Source organism: Hemiscyllium ocellatum, chromosome 16 (assembly GCF_020745735.1).
Source record: "Hemiscyllium ocellatum isolate sHemOce1 chromosome 16, sHemOce1.pat.X.cur, whole genome shotgun sequence".
Lineage (NCBI taxonomy): Eukaryota > Metazoa > Chordata > Chondrichthyes > Orectolobiformes > Hemiscylliidae > Hemiscyllium > Hemiscyllium ocellatum.
The window spans coordinates 2,423,148-2,448,762 of NC_083416.1; the positions used below are offsets into that span (position 1 = coordinate 2,423,148).

General features: G+C 42.0%; 1 protein-coding gene across 2 annotated transcripts in view; it reads left to right on the forward strand.

The window, feature by feature from the left end:
* LOC132823120 (rab11 family-interacting protein 2-like) overlaps positions 1-12,921 on the forward strand; it is a 33,920-nt gene extending 20,999 nt beyond the window's left edge. Inside the window, exon 4 of one of the 2 annotated variants that reach the window (XM_060836663.1) lies at positions 12,307-12,921. In XM_060836663.1, coding sequence (XP_060692646.1) covers positions 12,307-12,767 — 461 coding nt within the window. In that variant the 3' untranslated portion in view covers positions 12,768-12,921. The remainder of the gene's footprint in view (positions 1-12,306) is intronic. The other variant, XM_060836664.1, reaches the window with a different exon arrangement.
* The last annotated feature ends 12,694 nt before the right edge of the window (positions 12,922-25,615 follow it).

Below are 25,615 nucleotides of genomic sequence, written 5' to 3' on the forward strand. Positions count from 1 at the left end.
TCCCCACTCCACCAAAAAAAGGTTGTCATTGTAATTGCCTAGATTCTCATTCATACATGTGCATTTGCTACAAGGAAACCTACAGCATTGCAATAACTTCCTGTCACCTTTATGCTGCAGTATCAGTCATTCTGCTCCCCAACCAAATATCAACAGTGACTGATGTATTGATCAGAATGGATGAAATGTTCTCACTGAGCAATGACAGTACTTTGCATAAATTTAGCACATTACTGTAGTTTTAAAATAGGAAGATCATTGGCACTCATATGCATTTCCTAAGTAACAGGTTCCTGTTTTTTTTTGCTATCACTCATTGATAACTGTGTACTTTAATTCATTTGATACATTCTCAAACTAATTGAACGTTTAGGGCATGTAATTGTTTTTTATCTTTGCAAATGTTGAAAAGGATGCTCTTAAGTAATCTCTCTATTGTAGACTATTGACAGTGTTTGCAGGTTGCTATTCAAGGCTGGCAATGATGGCGAAAAGCCAAATGTTAGAAGGTTAGGTCCAAAGTATAGCTGTTTGTATAGCATTCCAGAATACTGACCATTATGCTTCCCTCTTCAGAAGCATTCACTTCCTAAGCACATCTGTCTTTTTGGAAACTGCACATTTAGATTCCCCAATTGGATCGCCACGTCTGCAATAGTACCACAATTGCTGTAATCAAAGTAGCAAATAACCTCAAATGGAAATTTGTTGAGGACCTGCACACTGGCTGGAGAACCAGAGGGTGCCCGAAATCGCATTTCTTTGAGAGGTGCAATACTCTCTCTGTGCAGTCTGACACTTAATTGGGCAGTGTCAGATCTCTCAGTCACATTCTCAGCAGAACAGAAATTCCAACCTTGAGAGTTGCTGGACAATCCAAAACAACTTCTGTGTCTCCCCTGTCAAGCCTCTTTTAGAATCTTGTAGATTATAATGAGAGCAACTGTTCAGCTTAACTTGGATTAATTATACTCAGCTTCTCATAGGCCAGCCCCTCAACTCAACAAACAATCTAGTAAAACTTTGCTGTTTCATCTCAGACGCCAGCATGTTTTTCTTAATGGCTGGAATTTTAAGATATTGGAGCAGACAAGTGAAGGTGCAAGGCTGCTATGAAATTTGGTTTCAAGTCTACTGCAGTTCTACCTGATATGGGGATGGCATGGAATAGCCTGCTCATGGGAGCCATTTGAAACCTCTTAATGATTGGAGTAAAACTTGCTTATTCTTGTACTCCGATCCATATGCAATAAAGATCAATACATCATTTGTCTTACCAATTACTTCCTGTACCTGCGTCCTGGCTTTCTCTCTTGTGTGAGTGCACCCAACGCCCTCTGAACATCATTTAAAAGTTTGATCTTGCTACTGAAGTGAATGCCCTAAAACCTCTCCACATTATACTGTCACCCTGATGTCCATTCACTTAACCTATCTCTATCTCTTGCAGCTTCCCTGTCATACTCGCAGCTTGCATTTCCACCTGTTTCTGTATTGTTTGCAACCATTACGCACACAGACTGAGTAATGTCGAAGACATTGATATAGATTGTAAGTGGCAGAGGCTCCAGCACTGAGCCTTGGTTTCCAATAGTCATGGCCTGCAAACTTGAAAATGCTGTTTTGTCCCTACTCTTTGCTTCCTGTCAGTGCACCATTTGTAGGTATATTTTGTAACATTTTTCTGAAGTCAATTGCCTTAAATTTTCCAATATTGAACAAAACTGTGACAAATTAATTTTTGTTAAATTTATCAATTGAGTTAATCTAGAAATGTCTCTGCAACTTTGTTTCCATCTGCACTGGTTACAAAACCATTTATTGTTGTCATTGCCAGATTTTGCTGTCATGTTCTATCCTGCCATCCAACTCCATAATAAATATGATCAGTAGTTGAGCCTCTGCTCCAAGTCTTTCTGGGAAATGACTCGTCACATTCTGCAATTTAGAATATCTGCATAATAATCCCTAATCTGCTCAACTAATTTTCTAATCAAATCAATAATTTGTTTATAATCCCATGATTACAAATAGCCAGTTATGAAGGAATCTAACACAGTGTTACTCAAACATTTTCATCTGTGGCCTCTTAGACAAGGCAAAAATCTGTGGACCATTTAACAGTTGTCACCCACCCAATTTCACTTACCGTTGCAAATCAGTGCAGCAGAAATCAATGAAGCAATATATATTTTGTTTTTTGCCGCAGTGTTACATCTAATGTTTGTCTTTGTAATTGAATATAGTAAGTAATTCATGTCAGACACAAAAGTTTAGACATCTTTATATTATGAAGAAAATTAGACAAACTGTTTATTTGAAACATTTCTTTTGAAAAACCAACGAGGTCATTAAAAATGCTAATCAAAACAAATCAATAGGAAAGTGGATCATTTAAACTACATTGTTACTTGCATATGTTGTACACGTAGAAACCAGTTTGGTTGTGTAACATCACATGAGTATTTGGAATAAGGGTTCCATCCTGTTCGCTTTTTATACTATATGGTTTGGCTTGCATTTTGCATCTGACCACTAAGCACCTGGGGGGACGCCAGGCACCACATTTTGAACGCCTTGTAGAACTCATATTAATAACATGCATAGACATTTCAACACCGTTTTAGACATCTGTTCAAAAAAGTCGCCCAGTTTTGTCAATCATGACCTACTGTTCATAAACTCGTGCTGATTCTCTCTGATCAGTTGAAACATTTGAGTGCAATCGGCCACCTTTAATTGTAGACTCTAGTGATTTCCTAACAGCGGGTGCTAAATTAACTTGTCTTTAATTCCCTTGTTCTCTTCCTCCCCCCCCCCCCCCCTAAAAAGCAGAGTGTCGTGCAGTTTTCAATGAAAGTGAATGGTTCCTGAATCAAAGAATGTTGGAAGATTATACTTGGGGCACCCGCAACATTCTCAATCTGTTTCCTTCAAAACTTTGGGTTGGATCTGTATGATCAACATTGAAGTTTGTCACAGGCCAACAATAAGTATGCCACAGTTTCTGTTTACATGTCATGGTAGATCATCTTGCAGGGTATCTTATTTTGGCAGCTGCAAATGTGTTGCTGGTCAAAGCACAGCAGGCCAGGCAGCATCTCAGGAATAGAGAATTCGACGTTTCGAGCATAAGCCCTTCATCAGGAATAAGAGAGAGAGAGCCAAGCAGGCTAAGATAAAAGGTAGGGAGGAGGGACTAGGGGGAGGGGCGATGGAGGTGGGATAGGTGGAAGGAGGTCAAGGTGAGGGTGATAGGCCGGAGTGGGGTGGGGGCGGAGAGGTCAGGAAGAGGATTGCAGGTTAGGAGGGCGGTGCTGAGTTGAGGGAACCGACTGAGACAAGGTGGGGGGAGGGGAAATGAGGAAGCTGGAGAAATCTGAATTCATACCTTGTGGTTGGAGGGTTCCCAGGCGGAAGATGAGGCGCTCCTCCTCCAGCCGTCGTGTAGTTGTGTTCTGCCGGTGGAGGAGTCCAAGGACCTGCATGTCCTCGGTGGAGTGGGAGGGAGAGTTAAAGTGTTGAGCCACGGGGTGATTGGGTTGGTTGGTTCGGGCGGCCCGGAGGTGTTCTCTGAAGCGTTCCGCAAGTAAGCGGCCTGTCTCACCAATATAGAGGAGGCCACATCGGGTGCAGCGGATGCAATAGATGATGTGTGTGGAGGTACAGGTGAACTTGTGGCGGATATGGAAGGATCCCTTGGGGCCTTGGAGGGAAGTGAGTGTGGAGGTGTGGGCGCAAGTTTTACATTTCCTGCGGTTGCAGGGGAAGGTGCCGAGGACATGCAGGTCCTTGGACTCCTCCACCGGCAGAACATAACAACACGACGGCTGGAGGAGGAGCGCCTCATCTTCCGCCTGGGAACCTCCAACCACAAGGTATGAATTCAGATTTCTCCAGCTTCCTCATTTCCCCTCCCCCCACCTTGTCTCAGTCGGTTCCCTCAACTCAGCACCGCCCTCCTAACCTGCAATCCTCTTCCTGACCTCTCCGCCCCCACCCCACTCCGGCCTATCACCCTCACCTTGACCTCCTTCCACCTATCCCACCTCCATCGCCCCTCCCCCTAGTCCCTCCTCCCTACCTTTTATCTTAGCCTGCTTGGCTCTCTCTCTCTTATTCCTGATGAAGGGCTTATGCTCAAAACGTCGAATTCTCTATTCCTGAGATGCTGCCTGGCCTGCTGTGCTTTGACCAGCAACACATTTGCAGCTGTGATCTCCAGCATCTGCAGACCTCATTTTTTACTCGAAGATCTTATTTTGGCAGCCTCCTTACTGTTCCCCTATTGTTCCTATTCCTCTGATTATTACATGACACAGTGCTGAAGATGGCATCTCTTTTCAGGTAAATTTGCAATTTTTGTGGAAGGCACTTTGGACCAGTGTGAAGTTAATAAAGGGTGAAAGCCAAGATTGAAATACTTAAGAACATTGCAAATGCTAAAGTACTTTCTACCTTCATCTTAATTGCAGTAGCCCTTTAATGAATACTGGCCTTTTTAACACCTGTCCACCTCTCTTAATGATCCCTATTATCTGATGCAAAATGGGCTCATTGCATGTGTTTGAGTACCAAATATTCAAAGTCCATTCAGCAGCAAATGGGCAAAAGTTGAACTTTGGGGCCACAACATTTTTCTAGAATATTTCCAACGAAGGTTCCTGATTTAATCGAGCAAACTGCAATCTATTTTGAACCTCAGAAAATTAGTTTATTCCAGGGAAATAGGAGCAAATTCAACTCAGCTTTTTAGCTATCTTTATTCAGGTATGATGAAATGAGGACTATCACCATAACATTTTTTAATGTAAAAAGTGTTATAGAACATTGAACATTACAGCATATAATACGCTGTTCAGCCCTCGATGTTACGCTGACCAGTCATACCAATCTGAAGCCCATCTAGCCTACACAATTCCATGTACGTTCCACTATTCCAGCCACCACCCTCTGTCTTCTTTCAGCAAGCCAATTACTGGTGGTGGAGGCAGGGTGATGACAGTGTGTGTTTGGGTTTTGGCTCTGTTTACACTTAGCAAGTTTTGAGAACCCACAACTAGAGAACCGAATCATATCCCTACTCAACAAACTTCAGAAATCTGGAGGAATAAATAAGACCGACTTCCAAAAAATGGAAGCAGATGGATCCAACACACCACGCTTCTATGGATTACCCAAAATTCACAAACCAGGAGCCCTCGGACCCATAGTCTCACTACCTGGAACACCAACTTACGGATTTGCCAAGGAACTACACCAAAGACTAAAACACTTAGTAGAAGACTCATGCCACTCCATCCACTCCACCAAGAGTTCTTGAAGACCATCAAAGACACTCAAATAGAAAAGAATGAAATAATGGTCTCCTTTGATGTAACAGCCCTGTTACATCAATCAACATTAACCTGGCCAGGGAAACACTGACTACACTATTAGAAGACCCAAAGACACATACACCTAACACCACTAACTTCATCAACAAGGACAGTATCATCAAGCTAGCGGACATATGCTTTACCACACACTTCATCTTCAACAACATAACCTCCAGACAAACCAACGGAACACCCATGAGATCTCCGATATCAGGGTTCTTAGCAGAGGCAGTAATTCAGAGACTTAAACAAACAGCTCTGCCAACCATCCAGCCCAAATTTTGGGTTTGTTACGTGGACCCTTTGTCATCACTAAATGAAACAAACTAGAGGAAACCTTTGCAACCATCAATAATTCCATTACTGGCATAAAATTCACTAAAGAGGAGGAAAATCACAACAAACTGCCATTCCCAGATGTTATAGTAGAGTGAAGAGCCAATGGGGAACTTCAAATCAGCGTCTTCAGGCAAACAACATATATGGACCAAATATTGAACTACAGAAGTAATTGCTCCAACACCCACAAACGAAGTTGCATCAGAATATTATTTCAATGAGCCACCATGCACTGCTGCACAGAGGAACTACGCAGAGCAGAGGAAAATCACCAATACCATTCTTCAAAAAGAATGGGTACCCAATAAATACAATTTGCTGATTTCTCAGCAACAAACCCAAACAAGCAGACAAACCATGTCCAGAAACCCTAGCCACTCTCCCCTACATCAAAGACATCTTGGAAATGACTACCAGACTACTCAGATCCCTTGGGGGAAAAAGTGAGGTCTGCTGATGCTGGAGATCAGAGCTGAAAATGTGTTGCTGGAAAAGCACAGCAGGTCAGGCAGCATCCAAGGAACAGGAGATTTGACGTTTCGGGCATAAGCCCTTCTTCAGGAATCTTGGCATCATCATAGCCCACAAACCCACCAACACACTAAAACAGCAGCTAATGAACTGGAAAGACCCTACACAGACAACAACAAAACTAATGTCATTTACAAAACGCCGTGGAAGGACTGTGACAAACGGGCAGAAAACTAGCCACCAGGATACATGAACACCAACTAGCCACAAAAAGACATGACGCTCTCTCACTAGTATCCTCACATATACATGAGGAAGGACATCACTTCGACTGTGACAATACATCTATCCTGGGACAAGTCAAACATAGACATGCATGAGAATTCCCAGAAGCATGGCATTCTAACCAGAGCTCTATCAACAAACACATCAAGTTAGACCCCATCTACCACCCTCTAAGAAAAGAAACAGGAAGTGACTTCAACACAGGAAATAATATCACCAACCCAAAGAAACCCAAACATATAAATAGAAAGCAGGAATTTTCAGCAATGCTTCGCCTGAGGCCCACTGAAGATGTTATCTAGTATGGTGATGAAACGTCTGGAAATGAACCTTCCAGTTCAGCGAGCAAACCTACATCCAGAATTCTGTTTACTCTCCCAGAGAAATTATGTTGAAGGCTGGGAACCTGCTGCAAGACCTTTTTTATTTCCAGCTTAATCTATTTACATATTGTTTGCACTAGCTGAGAGCTTCTGAAACAAAATCGGAAATTGCTGGTGAAACTCAGCAGGTCAGGCAGCATCTGTGCGGAGAAATCAGAGCTAACGTTTTGAGTCCAGTGACTTTTCAGAACGGTTCTGATGAGTCACCAGATTCAAAACATTAATTCTGTTTTGTCCCCACAGATGCTACCAAGCCTGCTTAGTTTCTCCAGCAATTTAGTTTTTTCAGATCTCCAGCATCTTTATCCCTATTCTAAATACCAAAAGAACTGTGGATACTCTAAGTCAGAAACAAAAACAGAAATTGCTGGCAAAGCTCACCAGGTCTGGCAGCAACTGTGAAGAGAAACCTGAGTTAACGTTTTGGGTCTGGTAACCCTTCCTTAGAACTACCTATTGTATTTAGATTCTAAAATCTCTCCCCAAAATTTCAGATCTTTCAGGATCATTCTCTGATGTTTTGACCAATCTTATTCTAATCGTATCCTGAGGTTGAGTATGTTCTGCATTTTCCTTTTGTCAGCAAGCGTTCCTCTCCTGGGTGGTTATAGAGATGGGTTTTTTCTTGCATGTCAAGAAATAGTTTCTATTGATGTTCCTGTTCAATGATGATTCATTGCAGATTCTCTTAATCCCATGCTCTGTTCCAGCCGTATGTGATCCTAACTGTGATGTGTTTGTTCTAATACTATCTTCTCTTGTTTGATCTCTTTCCCATTTTCCTTCCCAAGCTGAAGCTTTAGTAATATTTGTCCTTTACCTGTTGACTTTTCAGGCTTGGTTGCCCCCTTTGCTCCACTTCAGTCTGCTTCTCTCCTGTTCTGGTCATTCTTGATAATGTGAGGCATTTCTGTGGACTAGATGGAAAAGGTGATAGTGGTTCTCTGTTCTCTTGGCAGTTTACAGTTCATGGAGTACAATTAGTAGTAATTTCCCTTAGAGTGCAAGTCACCATACTGATTGTTGCACCCTCACATGACGCTTTGCAATTCCCAAATGTCCTTGATGAATTATTTGAAGATTCACACGTTGATGAGCTCTTGATACTACCAGACTAATCTGATGAAAACTAGCAAGTCATCAGTGATAGTTAGGTACTGTTGTGGTATTGGCTTATTAGGTATGTTGTCTGGTCATCCTTCCAGACAGTGTTTCCACATTTTGTTACATTCTTCATCCTGTTCTCGGGCTTCTCGTATGTATTGCAGATTCTTTCAGTAGCTGGTGAATATTTAGTAACTTCTGATGTGTGGCATTAACCTCTTAGGTGAAATTTAAATCATCTTGTTCTGTTCCACTCATTGATATCCCCTAGAATGCTGTTGTGTGATGCTTCCCCAGTATATATTCTCTAGTTGAGTTCCACATATTCCTTAATCCGGACTGCTCATTTCTGGTTGGCAGCTTGGCAATTTCTTGTGTTTAGAAGCATGCCCAATGTTTTATAGTTTCATTTTGAATGTAAGCCCATCAAACATTCTGAAGTTTTCGTACACCCACATTACTGCTTTCTTAATTTTGACATGAGGGGAAAGTGAGGACTGCAGATGCTAACGAATCAGAGTCAAAGTGTGGCACTGGAAAAGCACAACAGGTCAGGCAGCATCCGAAGAGCAGGAGAGTCGACGTTTTGGGCTTATGCCCTTTATCAGGAGTGTGGTTATCTTGGGAAATCACAAGAGAGATAAATAAAGGGGGTGGAGATGGGGCTAAAGGGAAGGTAGCTGGGAAGGTGATACGTGGAGGTTGATTGACAGGGTCAGTGGGGAGGAAGGAGCAGATAGTTGGGAAGGAAAATGGACAGGTTAAGAGGGTAGTACCAAATTGAAGGGTTGGACCTCTGATGAAGTGGGGAAATTTGTGAAGTCGACATTGATGCCGTATGGTTGAAGGTTCCTAAGGTGGAAGATGAGGCGTTCTTCCTCCCAGTTATCAGCTGGCTTGGGTTTGGCAGTGGAGAAGGCCCAGGATTTGTCCATCCTTTGTGGAGTTGAAGTGGTCGGCCCAAGGGCGGTGGGGTTGTTGGGTGCATGTGTCCCAGAGATGTTCCCTGAAATGCTCCATGAGTTGACATTCTCTCTGTATGACATGATACCATTTTGTGTCTTAGTGATCTAGAGACATTGTAAACTGGTCTATACTTTTCAACTTTCTCCACTTTTACAGTATGGTCACCAATCTGGTTGAAGATGCATCAGTTGTTGGTAAATATGGATCATGTGCCAAGATTCCTTAAGAGATCAGGAGTTGCTTGATGTTGTCAAATGCCTTTTCTTGCTTGACATTCTAGCACTGTTGGTAAAAACAATGACTGCAGATGCTGGAAACCAGATTTTGGATTAGTGGTGCGGGAAGAGCACAGCAGTTCAGGCAGCATCCGAGGAGCAGCAAAATCGACGTTTCGGGCATAAGCCCTTCATCAGGAATCAGAAATTTATTCTAGCACTGTTGTTGAGTCTGGCATAAAAGCTGTCTCAAAGGCTTGTTAATTTCTGCCAAATTTGTTAACAACCTGTTCACTTGATTTACCATCCCATGAATCTTTGAAATCTTGTGATGTTTGCATTATTCTCTTATTGCTTTGTCTTTTTTTGTGTGTGGTTAGCTGTGATTCTGGTCTTTTGGGTAATGTGCCCAAGAAATTTTACCTTTGGTTTTGCAAGCTTGCACTTGGAATGCAGGTTTAACACTGAACAATACAAGTCTTTTACTTTTGGATAATGTTCCTCTTTTGTGGGTCTGTGTGGAATATTACACTGCCATTGCCTTCCAATATGTTTGACAATTTTTTTTTCTGAAATGTTTCTGGCATGAGAGCAATTGCAAAAGGTAATTTGTTGGAACAATAATGGCCAAAATAAATAATAACTGTATTTATTAAATTAATAATTAAGTTTTGTAGAGTCTTCGTCCAGAGGTAATTACCAAAATTCCACTTCTAGATCCAGTTTGCTGAACACTTGACCGAGTTTTGCTGGACCTTTCCAGCACCTGAAGCAATTGGATAAATCTTGCATTTCACTCTTTTGTTGAATAGTTAACTCCACACAGATTCTGATCAAAACTTATTTGGATTTGCAATGATAAATATACCTGCACACTGTCTTGTTAATTTAGACAGTGAAACCACTCCCTGTCATAGCATACTCTACATATTTTAAATTTTGTCCAAGACCACTACTGTCAGTATATAAGTATATTGGTTTAGCATCATTTTGTGAGACAGTGGGTTCAGTCTTCCAAAACTTGAATAATTTTGGAATTAATTTGCTTACTTTGTTTCTAAAATCCCATCTACCTTACAGATTCGTTACAGTTTTAGTAGAGAGCATTCACTATTCTGATTGAGAGGGGCATTCCAAAGCTTCTATTCACTTCTACCCTGAGCTTTGACATGAGTTGGCCTGTTCCTATTAATAATTTTCCTTCAAGCCCTTGCAATTTCATGGATGATGGTTGTAATTTTATTCATTTATGCCATTTATGTTTACATTGTAATTTTATTTATTTATGCCATTTATGTTTACATTGCAATACTGAAACATCAGCATCAAGATGAAACTGTGGTGTGTCAGTTTACTCCCAGTTTGACACTCCAGTGTTTGTTTTCAGAATCATTGATTTTTCCAAAAGATTTTTTCTGACTTGTATAGTTCTTCAATTTCTTGAATGTGGCTTTACTTTAGGAATTTCTTCATTTATTTTCTATTTATCTATAGTTTAAACTGACAGTGCTTTAAAATAACTTGTTATTCTATAGTTGGTGCTGAGCTGCTTCTGAATATTCTTCCTATTTGTGTGTCTTGTTTATGCCATATCAGGCACATGCAACGTGGCATTCAGCACACTTTCTGTTATGGTGGGCTGCGCTTCAAAGAACAGTACAGCACAGATACAGACCCTTTGGCCCTTTGTGCTGACATGACACTTTTCTAAACTATTAACTTTTTGTCTCGATGTTGTTTGCATCCCTCTATTTGCTGCCTGTCAATATGCCTCAAATTCTGCTGATGTAACTGCTTCCAACATCACCTCAGACAGCACATTCCAGGCACTTACTACCCTTTGTGTAAATTTTTTTTAAAAATCCCTTAATTGATATTTCTAACCTGGGGAAGAAGACCCTGACTATCCATAACTCTCATAGTTTTGTAAACATCTCAGGCAACAACATTCAAGTGAAAACAAATCAATTTGTCCAATCTCTCCTCATAGCTCATACCTTCCAAAAAAGGCAAATCTTTCTCTACCCTCTCCAAACCTTTATTCTTCTGGTAGTGTGGTGATCAGAACTGTATACAATATTGCAAATGTGGCCTGAGTGAAGTTCTATGCAGCTGCATCATGACTTACCAATTTTTATACTCTGTCCTGAGAGATGATGGTAACCATGCCATATGCCGCCTTCACCACTATATCCACTTGCGTTGCCACTTTCAGAAAACTATGGACCTGTACACGAAGATTTTGTACCAGACCCCAGCAATTCTCCTCTTCCTTTCCCTCACTTCTCTGGAATGCATCCCATTAGGTCCTGGGGACTTGTCTACCTTAATACTTTTCAAAACACTCAACACTACCTCCCTTTTTATATATCAGCATGCCCTAAAATATGAACACATCCTCCTCTAGACTCACCGTCCACCATGTCCTCCTCCTTTGTAAATACCAATGCACAGTATTCATTTAAGATCTCACCCATTTGCAGCTCTACATGTAAATTCAGTTGCTTGTCCTTGAGTGGATCTACAGTATTCGTAGCTAACTATTTGCTCCCTAAAATGCCTTGGGCCTTACCTTAATTCTGTTGCTAAGGGGATTTCCTAGCACTTTTAGCCCTCCTAGCTACTTGTGTAAATTCTTTCTTCAACGGCTGTTTGTCTTCAGTTTATAAACGCATTTTTTTGGCTTTGCAGCCCAGAAACTGAATTGCCTCCTTCATTCCCTTTCAATGATGCATCAGTTCCTCCCCCTAATAGTTTCGGAAATTCTGTTTGCCTAATAATTTGCAGAATTTTCTACTGCTATGTCCTCTATCTTGTACAAGTTCTGACAGTCCTGTCTGCCACTCTATGTTCTGGTTGTAAATAAGGCAGGTGTGGCAGCCCTATCTATCACCCTGACTACCTCTGGCCCAGAAGGTTCCGGTGCACGTCTCCATTGTCCTGGAGGTATGGCAGAATATATTTGAATAACTTGATTGAAAGTACTAAGTTGAGATGCCTTATGTTATTTTGAAAATCTTGTGGTTCACTTCAAGTCTACGGAAGCTTTTCTGTAATATTTGGGATGGAGATATAGACATTTATAAATGCTACCTGTAAGAACCCTTAGACTTGAGTTGAAATTTGTGGTTTTCTATTTAAACATCTTTTGTTTTCACCGCACAGCGCAAATGGACTCCAGGGCTGAAATGTTAAATGCAAAAGGGATAGGCACGCAAACTGGATCGGAGGTTCTCTCTCTCGTTTTCCATAAACACTCTGGGGATGAGCAACCTAAGGTACATCTGAATAAGGCAGATGTCCATACAGACTCTGCAGATCAAAGCCAGTCACACAAAATCGCAACTTTGAAGCTGGAGGAAGCATCTGCGTTAAAGCTACATTCCAACAATGTTGAACATAATATGTTTCCTAAATGTGCTACTGAAGCTGACAGGTCCTATGTCTCAGCCACTTACAGCTCTCCACTGGAAAAGACAAAACCCCACCACTTTGAAGATAACCCAAGGTTAACATCTTTTGTAATCGCTGGTGAAGGTCGAGATGTTTCATTTGAGGGATGGAAAGTAAAGCCTACAACTTGTTGCACCCATTGTTTCCATCAAGCTAATTCAAAAAGCAGGTGATAGCTTTAACACGTCCCCATAGCACACTGTTCACACCCCCTTGGGAGTTGCAGCATCTTTACGAAAGAACACCTCAACATACCTTTCTTTAGATATGTTCAATAAAGCGATGGTGCGCACTATGTCTTTTTCTTCATTGAAGCAAATATTGAGATCAGTGCAAATCTAGAATAGCAAAGCACATTGGAACAGCTCTGAAATCAATCCAAAGTTGGCACAGTTTGGGATCTGATTAAAGTTTGTTTGGAATTTGTTAGCTTTTCTTAAAGGGGATCCTCGGAACCATCTGCTGCCTTAAAATGTGAAAAATGTTATTTGCTTACTCACAAAATCATCTGCCAAATGTTCTAAGCTGCATGCTGTTGGGTCTTTTAAGAGCAAGCCAGCTCTAAACTGGCTTGTATATTTTCACAATTGAGAGGATGGTGGGAGAGCAGCAATAGCACTCTTCCACATCCCATCACCCCATGCATTTTGATAAATGGAGTTTGTGTCAATCATTTTCAAATTAACTATTTTATGCTCAACGCTTTGTGAAGTTGAGGATCTGCAACTGCACTCAAGTGGTGCTGTTGACATCCCATTTAGAGTTCTCTTCAGAAAAGGTTCAGAATTGGGCAGTGCATAATAGAAACATATTGGAGGCTTCTGTGCCATGTGAAAAACTATCACTATTCTCAAGACATTCCAAATTAAGCATGGTTAGAAACACACAGCATGGTTAGGAACACATCACATCTGATGTTTCCATTTGTGTCATCATCCCTCCCCATGGTGAGGTGAAAATGATAGCCCTTTAAATTAAGATCATGTCTGCCTAAGTGTGGCATGAAGCACCCTGAACAAAATTCAGTGGATCTTATCTGTTGTACAAAGAATAATACCACATCATCCTCTTAGCAGGAAGTCCTTGTTCTGGGTCTTAGGCCCCACTTGCCTTCAGTTTTTTTAAACCTCTGCTTACATTATTAGAAATGGAAGTGGTCATTGATGATTACAATTTTCAATACAGCAGCAACTCACCAAGTCCCCTTCAGCAGCACCTTCCACCATTGTGATTGTACAGTGCCTTTAAGAGGGATTTGTTCTCTGCTGTTTCTCTTGAAAAGGTGGTGGCAGAACCTATGCTTCAGGCACAGAGGGTAAACATCTCTGAGCTCCCTGTGTGTGTGTTTTTTGTTAATATTTAGACAAAAGCAGCGTGAGTGGATGGAGTTACATTCATGCAGACCTAAGGTGTTAGTTGTGTTTTCAGCTAAAGTTGGGATTTGAAGCTGATGGATACAGCAATGTCTCTGCTGCAGCAAAACACCTGAGTTCTCCTGCTCTGCTAGACAGTAACACAGAACGGAACAATCTCTTCCCATCCAGGAGAAAGGAAGTGAGGGAAATTTGTTTTGCTGAATTTGCCAAGGGTATGTTTATGGGATGCTACTATATTGGAGCAGTTGATGAATAGTAATTAAATAATATTTTATTAAGTAATGCAATAGAATTAAAGTTATGTTTTTTATGTTTTGTATTTTAACTGTGGTGTAAGAATAACGTGTTTTGCTTAAAGCTGAGTTGTGGACCAATCAAATTACATCTGGAGCACAGCACCTTACATTTTACTTTAAATAAGGTAAAAGTTAAGGTCTAGGCTATCTTTTTGATATATTTTGAGGGAGTTTGGTCTGGTCCATAACTCTTCCATCAATTGTTTGTTTTTTGAAATATCAGAGCTGAAAATGTGTTGCTGAAAAAGCGCAGTAGGTCAGGCAGCATCCAGGGAACAGGAGATTCGACGTTTCGGGCATAAGCCCTTCTTCAGGAAAGAAGGACCACTTAAGATTTCCTGAAGAAGGGCTTATTCCCAAAACGTCGATTCTCCTGCTCTTTGGATGCTGCCTGACCTGCGCTTTTTCAGCATCTGCAGACCTCACTTTCTCCTTTTTGAAATATCAGCCTCAATAAAAAGCATGAATGCCCAGTGAATATGATAGTGGTCTTCTGGCTGTAGGGTATCTCAATGCCTGTTGCCGCTGCAGTCACCCGGGCCATCTTCCAGTTTATATGGAGATCAAAGATGGACTGGGTCCGAAGGTACTCGCTGTACAAAGATCTGGGCAATGGGGGGGAAAAATACACCCAATGCCACCCTCACCCTGATGCGTGGATCCCCGATACACAAACAACAAGTGACACTAGGTACTGAGGTTCTACCTGTCCCCGGTGGTGCGAAGGATGGGCCTGGCGTCGCTGCCGCAGAACGCTCCGAGTAGTTGGATCGTTCCATATCACCTGTCCTTCGTGGAGAAGTTTATTAAAAAAAACACCTTTGACCACAAGTCCATCAGGAAGTGGTCAACATGTAGTGTCCTTGAGACCCTTTGGGAAAAGGAGAGGGCAGATCCAATCGAACGGTTCCCTGAGCAAAGCCATTTGGCAAAATGCCTCATCGCCAGAACTTTCCAACAAGCACCAAGACATGGCTTGGCTGGTGGTGAGAAGGGCTCTGTCTGTGAGATCCTTTATGCACACCCGGACTCTCAGCCGCACCGCACTCTGCCCTCGAAACGGCTGTGGGGGGGATGAGACTGTCACAAATCTCCTCCTGGAATGTGCCTATGCAGAGGAAGTCTGGAGAGGAATGCAGTGGTGTTTGTCGAGGTTCGTCCCGAGCAGCGCCGTGACGCGGGACTCCGTGCTCTACGGCCTGCTCCCCGGGACACACACCGAAACGAACATCAACTGCGCCTGGAGGATCAACTCGATGAAGGACGCTTGCTGGGTGATCCGAAACCTGTTGATCTTCCAGCTAAAGAAGGTGACCCCGACTGAGTATTGCAGACTGGTACATTCCAAGGTCCAGGACTATGTGTTGAGGGACGTGCTGAAGCTGCCACCGAGGTGTGGTGTGGAAAGACCACCGTGTAACATCTGCCTGTCTAAAGAAGAACAGGGGGCCCACAGTCATTTGGGCTCTACTGGCACCTCAGCTCAAAATGTAATCATACCGACCTGTAAATAGGAATGAATACTCTGCTTTGGTATGCATGTCCAGTTATATAGATCAGAGTATTTATGAATAAAGTATATTTTTGAAATAAAAAAAATCTGAGTGCCTGTTGGTGATGAACATGACGGATCAATAGGTCACTATGAAACCCAGTGGACCCATGTTTCTCCAAATCTTCCCACTAGCCTCCACCATTGTGCTTCCACTTAAACCTTAAGTCTAATCACAGGACCCATTTCCTTTGATTGCACTATTGCTGGCAAGGCTTCCAAGTGCCCTGCTTGCTGGCAATTCCTCTTAACACTCTCCTGAAACAACTCTGAGGCCAGTATCCCATCTCCAAGTCACCCTTCATTTACGTGTCCACAGTGCTTGACAATGGTCTGCCTTCCTTAGAGCTAGCTCTGAGTGAACAGAACCTCTGACACTCCTGTTTCATGAGAGCTCCCTGAACTGGACCAAGTTAACAGCCCCACTTAGAGAACTCATTCTCTGAGATCCACTTGGCTGATCTCGTTACAATCACTACACTCCTTTAGAGAGGAGTTCAAACTCCATCCTTTCTCTTGTATAATATACAAGCCGTGGTGGAAGATTTCTCCCTTCGCTGGAAACATCCTGAGCCAAGGCTCCATTTAATTGGTAGCACTCTTCAATTGAATGAAAAGATGGTGTGTTTATGTCACACTCACAAGATAAGAGCTTAGAAATCTAGGCCAGTGCCTGAACTGCTGTGCTTTTCCAGCACCAAACTAATCTAGACTCTGGTTTCCAGCATCTGCAGTCATTGTTTTTACCTAGGGATGCTGAAGACCAGTCAAGGGAGGGGTAGGTGGGATGGTAACCCTATGACAGCACAGGATGACAGCGGAGGAAGGTGGGCTACTTTTTCATCCACAGAGATTTCCACAGGTAAAAAGGCACCTATTATTTCATAATGTTTTTTCAAAGCAACGATTATTGGCTGGCTAAGCTAACCCCACTGTTAGACAGCAAGGATTCAAAGGGTCCACGCAGCTGTTAACTTTGGAACAATTGGCAAACACAGGCTTTGGTTTTGCCAAGAGTGCATAGAAATTCTAGTTTTAATCTGATAAAATTGTGAACTCAACAGCACACAGCAATGAGAATCGTTCTTTTGTTTGAATTTAACCAACTAAGCTCATGACAAGTGCTAGGGTAGAGCCTTACAAAGTTATCTACAGCCAAGTGTGAAGAATAGCAGTCACCAGTGATGGATTGACTTCCAGGTCCCGTGATGAGCCAGTTTGGCTAGTCAGTGATCAACAGCTGTCAGTGGAATGCTATAGATATGTCTCACTTAGGTGTCTTCAGTTCAATCTTCTATCATCACATATATCTACTTAGAAACTTGCTTGACTACAAAGATTCCACTTAAATTCCTCTCACCCACTGATTGTTAGACAAGTGAAATCAGAGACAACTACATAGGCACTATGAAGCAGATACTTTTCATAAGTAGTACAGTTTACCATTGTTGTGAATGTGTGTTGAGATTGTCATCTGACCCTGAAGGGGGATGTACATAAGTCGTCAGAGTGCAAGCACTTACTTTCCAAAACACAGCATCGATCGGCCGTACATTACTGATATGTCTTTTTTTCTGCCCTTTCCATTGCTGGTCTACCACTTGGAAGTTCCTGCTGTTGGAGATTGTACTATTGGCATCTTGTTCTGATGTGACAGGCCAGCATCTACCCATGGGATTTGTTTTTTTTCTTCCTATTTTGGCAGTAAACAGATAGTCTAATTGTTCGATAGTCCTCCAGATTGCCACAGGGAAAGGCTTGTTTTGTCAACTCACTAACTGATATTTATTTTTGTACCAAAAGGAAACTTGACATGATAGATCTGATTTTTTTCATGTTAAGTAGCTTGTATGCAGAACCCAAGTTGTATTGCAGTGTTGGGGAAAGCGCAAACTGGAAAACAGACACCAAATCCACCTACCTGCCATCCCTGAAGAATAAATGCAGAGTAATAAAAATATTTAACATGTACCTGAGGCTGTTATTTAATCAGCGCCATTTCACTCAGTTACCCAAAGCAAGATCCCAAACTTCAAACGTTTGATGGTTTGCACCATTTGTAAAGGTGGCAATTAATATTCAAATAACATCTCAAAAATTAAATGAAGCATATTCTTAGAATTATAATGAACAAGGGGTGCCATAAATGCCACAGTTGATTTGAGCTTAATTTCTGGATCACCAGGTGAAGTTTCCCTCTTATATTACAGATAAGTTCCACTAAAATGTGAAAGCAATAATTCAGAACTATTAAACTAGATAGCAGAAAGAACCTGGATGAGCAAACATGTAGTTTATTATTTTCATTGTTTCTGTGTGGAATGTGGGCTCTGCTGGCTAGGTCAGCATTTCCTGTCTATTTCTAATTGTCCTTGAGAAGTTGGTGATGAGTGGTGGTTTTTATAGTGTAAGGGCATCTATAGTTCTGTTAGGAAGTGTGTTCCAAGATTTTGATCCAGTGTCAGTGAAGGAATAGTGATGTTGATCCACCTCAGGTTATGGTGTATGTTCCCATCCATCTGCTGCCCTTGTCTGCCTAGTGCAGGTTAAAGGTTTGGAAAGTGCTATGGAAAGAGCCTTGTTGAGTTACTGCAATACATCTTGTAGGTTGCTACTTACTGCTGCCACTGTGCATGATGATGAAGGAGGTGAATGCTGAAGGTAATGGAAGGGGTATTAAACAAGCAGGCTGCTTTGTCATTGATGGTGTGAAATTTCTTGAGTGTTGTTGAAGATGCACTCATCCAAGCAAGTGGAGAGTATTTCATACAGTCCTGACTTGTTGGCTTGTAGATGTTGGTACAGGCACTTTGGAGACAGGAGGTTCTACATAATTCCTAGCGTTTGACCTGCTGTTGTACCCCTCATATGTGGTTAGTTCAGGTGGCTGAATGGCTGGTTTCTGATGCCAGCAGTGTGGGTTCAATTCCTGTACCAATTGAGGCCATGATGAAAGTCCTGCTCCTCACCTAAGGTGACTTTTACCTTTCACCACCTGTCATCTCTCTGTAAAGAGAGAGAAGCTCTGTGATGTTCTGGGACTATCGTGACTGTGTGCCTTAACTCCGCATGTTTAATTGACCATTCCAGTTCTGTTTCTGATTAATAGTAACCTCCAGGAGTAAATGGTGTTGGATCCAGTGATGGTAATGCCATTGAACATCACGGGGCCATGGTTAGATTCTGTCTTGTTTGGGATGGTCATTGCCTCGCAATTGTGTGGTGCAAATTTTATTTGGCCTTGCTGCATTTGAACATGGACTTTTCAGTATCTGAGGAAGCATGAATAATGCCTAACATTGTCAATCATAACTAAATGTCCCTACTTCTGACCTTATGATGGAAGGAAGGATTAAATCATTGACCTTCAATATCCACAGCCATCTTCCTTTGTGCTCGGTGTGATGCCAGCCAGGGAAAGTTTCCCACTTGAATCTCATTGACCCCAGCTTTGATGAAGCTCAAGTATGTCATTATCGGTCAAATGCTGTTTTAACGAGAAGGACAGTCACCTATATCTCACTCCCTGGAGTTCAGATCTTTTGTTCATGTTTGTGTTAAGGCATGAGATCAGGAGCTGAGTAACCCTGGTGGAATCTGAAATGAGCACCAATGAGCATTCTGTTACTTTGCAAATGCTGCTTGATAGTTTTGTCTATGACACCTTCCACACTTTGCTGATAATCAACAATAGACTGTTGAGGTGCTAATTTGTGGGTTGAATTAGTCCCAGGACACAACTGGATAATTTTCTGCATTGTCAGGAGGATGCCAGTGTTGTGATGTACCAGTACAGCTGGCTAATCCTAACAAACTGACACAACCTATCACTAGACTTTTCAGTGCTATTGCCAGAATATTGGCAGGATCCAGAGCCTTTGCAGTATCCAAGTCCACATATATGAATTGGATTGGTTGAAGACTGGCATCTGTTATGCTGAAGGCTGAGCTGGATCATTCAATTGATAATTCAGGCTGAAAATGGATGCAAATGCTTCAGCTTTGACTCTAGTACTGATATGCTGGTTTCCCCCTTTTTTGAGGAACGGAGATGTTTGTGGATCCTCCATATTTTAGTATTTAATTTTATGTCACAACCATTCACAACAGGATTTGGCAGGACTGCTTAGTTCTGGTCCTTTGCTTGTGGAACCCCTTCGGCCTGTCTCTTGCACACTCCTTCCACTGTTTAGCATACAAGGATTGGAGCCTTGCCAGGGTGACACCTCATGTTTAGATGTGCCTAGTGCTGCCTTCTGCCCTGCCCTCCTGCACTCTTTGTTGAAGTTTGTGAAGACATGGAAAATATCTGTTAAAGTTTCAAATTACTTTGTTTAATTGAAAACCAAGTGGTTGCTAGAGTGAGTATATAGTTTTGAATACTCCCAGCTTGTGTTGAATGGTATGTCAAAGCTGCTAACTGGTTGATCCTGATGCAATGGATGGGGGTTGGATGGAATCAGCAATGATTTGGATTTAAGACCATCTTGGCAATTGCCCAACTTCAGCTCCTTGTGCAAAGTGATCATTACTGACACCTCGAAGGAAAAGTAGAAAGTGCTGGAAGTACCCAACAGATCGTGCAGTATCTGTGTGGAATGATAACGTTTTGATGTTCCATGTTGAATTTGATTTTTCTTTAGAGCAGCCAAATCCATCAGCCAACATCATCCCTGTAAATAACCTCGCCCACCTAGAGAGTGCACTCACAAAAAATGGGGCCATTGGTATATGATTGCACAGGTGTACCTCTTTTGAAATCCTCAGTAGTCCTGTGCTATCTTTGGATCAGAAGGCTTGAGTTCAAGTTTCATCTGCTCTAGAAGTATATAATACCATCTCCGAACAAGTTGATTAGCAAATATCTAACTCTAGATCACATGAGTCTTCTGGCTTTAAGTCACACAAGGTCAAGGGACCACCTTGATCATCACTGACCATAACCTCCTTAACTGATGGATCAGTTACTTTTCCATAATGAACAATACCTCTGTGAAGCACCCGCACAGAGACTATTATGGGTATCCACCAAGATAATTTATGATCAAAGCACACCAACTTTTAAAAGAGAAAACTCCCAAACTAGGGGTGGAAGCAGGACAAGAAATAAGGCAAAATAGTTGTACATTGAAAACATTACTGAACTATGCATATAGAATCCCACGCTGAAGATATGGATTCAATTCCAATCACAATTTGGTAGAATTTGATTGCAAATGCATAATGAGATCCAGAATTAAAAGTTAGTCTCAGTAATGGTGACCTTGAATCTATTATTGATCTTATAAAACTCCATCTCTTGGGAGCGGCATGTTAGCTCAGTGTTACAGGACTGCTTGGTCACAGGTATTTGTGGGCCAGAGGAGGCTAGGTAGATCAGTGAGGAGGAAGACAGGAGGGTGGGTTCGTGTTTTTCCCTACTGTAGACACAGTACACCCTCCTCCACCAGACATTCTCCAGTAGGTCCTCCACTCTGCTCATACTCCCTGCTGTTATTAGACTGCTGAATGGGCCTCTCGAACATCAAATAATGTTAACTCTGATGTGGAGGTGCCAGTCTTCAATAAGGTCAGAAGTCACATAACACCAGGTTATAGTCCAACAGGTTTATTTCAGAGCACTGATCCTTCACCTGACGGAGGAGCAGCAGTTCAAAAGCTTGTGATTTTAAATAAACCTGTTGAACTATAACCTGGTGGGTGTGACTTCTAACCTTCAAATATTGTAGATCTTGCTCTGTGCCCCTCCTGTGCAGTGTAACCACGCTAAAGATATGGATTCAATTCCAATCACAATACTTCGCTGTAAGCACCCTATGATCTGTACGTCCTTGTTTGCTGTGGTTTGCCTGTACTGCTTGCAAAACAAAGCTCTTCACTGTACTCAGGTACATGTGACTACAATAAATCAAACCAAATCAAAAATGTTACAGTCGCTATCTCTTTGCCCCTGAGGTATTTGCAACCTGTCATTTCTGAGCCAGCCAGAGGTCTTACACCTTCAGAACAAGTAGGTGTAAGAAATCCACAAAAATTGTATCAAATGAGTGGGTTTCACATGTTTAGTTCCTCCAGGCAGGTTAAAATTATGGTAATTAGGACTGGGTATTGATCCAAATACTAATTTTCAAACAAATAAATCTCATTGCACTACAGCTACCTCATGATTATTTCATCCTTGGGCTGAAGTAGCTCCATCTGGGTAGTTAAACCAACTGCAAAGGTTACTCCTTTAAATTCTGGGAGCCACAAGTGCAACAAATTTCTGCACCTTCTACAGAAGCTGGATATATTTCTTGCACCAGGGAGAGACAGTTTTCCCGACGTGGTCGAGCAATTTTTAAATTACCTCTCCGTTAATCAGAAGACGGGAGAATGATAAAAATAGAAGAGGCCATTCCACAAATTGTATCCATACTGGTTTTCTGAAAATGTGATTGCCAATCCCACTGGCATTGCAGTCATTGCAGTTCAGAAACAAATGGATATCACAAAACACTACCTATTCATAGAACCCTACAGTGCATATTGGTTCATCAACTGACCATTCCACCCAGACCCACAGGGCTTTTACCATTAACCCGTGCAAACTACAGGACAATTTTTAGCACGGCCAATCCACCTAATCTACACATCTTTGGACTGTGGGAGGAAACCCACACAGACATGGGGAGAATGTGCAAATTCTATACAGACAGTCACCCGAGGCTGGATTCAAACCTGGATCCCAGGTGCTGTGAGGCAGCAATGCTAATCTCTGAGCCACCATGCCACCCCAACGTAAGTGCATTATAAATATTCATTTATTTGTTAATTCTTCTGCTTGCGTGCCAGGTACAATGAGCATCATTGTGAAACTGAATGAGACATTTTCTGTTCAGATTGGGCTTATTTTTTGTTCTTTATTATGGAGGTGGGATGCAGATTGGCCAAAGGTAAACATACACTGCAGATTAGACTGTACACGGTGATTCAAAAGGGTGAAGAAAGGGTTTACAAGAATTGATCCCAAGATTTTTATGGACAGGTTGGAAAAATTGAGGGTTGCCCTTGGAGAAGAGGAGATGATGGGGTAATTTGCTAAAGGTGTACAAAGTACTGAGATGCCTGGAGATAGGAGATGAAGCGAAACTATTCACATTGGTGAAAAGGTGATTAACAATAGAACCAATGGTGACATAAGGAAGCAATTTTTCGTGTAGTGAGTGATTAGGATCTGGAATTCATTGAGAGTGTGATGGTGGTAAATTTAATTTTGGTTTTCAAAAGGGAATTGGGCAATTACCTAAAGAGAAAAGAAAGGGACCTCGAAAGCAAAAAGGTAGTTCTTGAGAAAAATCTGAGGGATTCTCTAGAAGACAATTGACAACCCTTCACCATTTGCATCCTTCACCTTATGTTATCTTTCTTCCAAAACATATTTAATTTTCTGTGTGCAAAGATTATCTGCTACTTATTCTGCTTCAGTGTCTATCTGAAAAATAACTATGTTTGGGCGTTAAAAAATAATCCATCACCTGCAATATCCTAAGGATGGAAATGATTCTGAGGAATGGTTCTGTTTAAAGAGAAGTCTCACTTTCTTTTCTGAAGTTGTACCTGAGGGATGTGTGTGAAAACTGCAACTTGTTTGGTAGGTCTTTCTCACATGTAGACAGAACTTTTAAATTTAAGCTCAAACAGCTTCAAGTTTGCATTCAAGTGTGGGATGTAGACATCACAGGCTTTAATATTGTTTATTGCTATCCCTAGTTGCCCTGGAGGTGGTGATAACACTTTGCCTCATTAAACCACTGCAATCCTTGGAGTGTAGGGATACCCATTGAGTTGTTAGGAAGGTGGTCCAGGGTTTTGACCCAGTGACAGTGAAGGAACAGCAATATTGTCCAAAATCAAGGTGATGTGTGACTTGGAGGGAGGTGCATGTACCTGTTGACATAGAGTCATAGAGATGTACAGCATGGAAACAGACCCTTCGGTCCAACTCATCCATGCCGACCAGATGTCCCAACCCAATGTAGTCCCATTTGCCAGCACTTGGCCCATATCCCTCTAAACCCTTCCTATTCATATATCCATCCAGATGCTGTTTAAATGATGTAGTTGTACCAGCCTTGACCACTTCCTCTGGCAGCTTATTCCATACACACACCACCCTCTGCATGAAACATTTGCCCCTCAGGTGTCTTTTTTATATCTTTCCCTTCTCACCTTAAACCTATGCCCTCTAGTTATGGACTCCCCCACCCCAGGGAAAAGACTTTCTCTATTTATCATATCCATGTCCTTCATGATTTTATAAGCCTCTATAAGGTCACCCCTCAGCCTCTGATGCTCCAAATAAAACAGCCCCAGCCTGTTCAGCCTCTCCCTCTAGCTCAACTCCTCCAAGCTGAAAATGTGTTGCTGGTCAAAGCACAGCAGGCCAGGCAGCATCTCAGGAATAGGGAATTCGACGTTTCGAGCATAAGCCCTTCATCAGGATGAAGGGCTTATGCTCGAAACGTCAAATTCCCTATTCCTGAGATGCTGCCTGGCCTGCTGTGCTTTGACCAGCAACACATTTTCAGCTGTGATCTCCAGCATCTGCAGACCTCATTTTTTACTCAACTCCTCCGATCCTGGCAACATCCTTGTAAATCTTTTCTGAACCCTTTCATGTTTCACAACATCCTTCCCACAGGAAGGAGACCAGAATTTCACTCTACTTTCATGGAACTATGAATTTGCATTCTCAGGACTCTATTTAGCAACAGCCCCTAGGACCTTACAATTAAGTCTGTAAGTCCTTCCCTGATTTGCTTTTCCAAAATGCAATACCTCGCATTTATCTCATCCTTTTAGCTGATAAAGTTTTCGGTTTGGAAGGTGCTGCCAAAGCAGCCTTGAAAAAGTACTTTGGATGGTACATACTGCTGCTATGGTAGGTTAATGGTGAATGGAATGAATGTATAAGTTGGTGGAGGATGTGCCAATAAACAGTTTGTTTCATCTGGGTGGTATTGAGAATCTTGAGTGTTGTTGGAGCTGTACCTATGAAGCTAAATTGGGAGCATTCCATTACAATCCTGATTTGTACTTACTAATTGGTGGATAGGCACTGGAAAGTTAGGAGGTGAGAGAGTTGCTGCAGAATTCCCAGCCTCTGACCGGCTTGTGTAGCCACCGTATTTATGTCACAAGTTTCTGGTTTGGTGATTCCCCGAATGACGTAGAATCTGTCTATCCTAGCCTTAAATATAGACAAGGACTCAATCTCCACAGCTCTCTGATGTCCTGGTATTAAATGCGGTCACTCTCACTTCACTCCTGAAATTCAGCTCTTTTGCCCAAGTTTAGACCAAGGCTGTATTGCGGTCAGGAGCTGAGTGGCCCTGGTGGAACCTGAACTGAGTGTCAGTGAGCAGGTTATCGCTAAGTAAGTATGGTTTGTTTGCACTGTTAATTACTTCCACTTCTTTACTAAGGATCAAGAGTAGACAGATTGGTTCGGTTGTACAGGACAGACCTGGACAATTTTCCACATTGTTGGGTCAATGCCAGTGTTGTAACTGTACTGGAAGAGTTTGTTTAGGGGTGTAACAAGTTCTGGAGCACAAGCCTTCAGCATTGTTGTGGGAATTTGTCATGGCCCACAGCCTTTGAATTATTCAGTGCCTTCAGCTGACTCTAGCTATCACATGGAGTGAATCAAATTGGCTGAAGACTGGTGTGTAATGCTGGAAGAGGTCACAATGGTTTGTACACTTGGCACTTCTGATAAAGATGGTTACAAATGCTTCTGCCTTGTCTCTTGC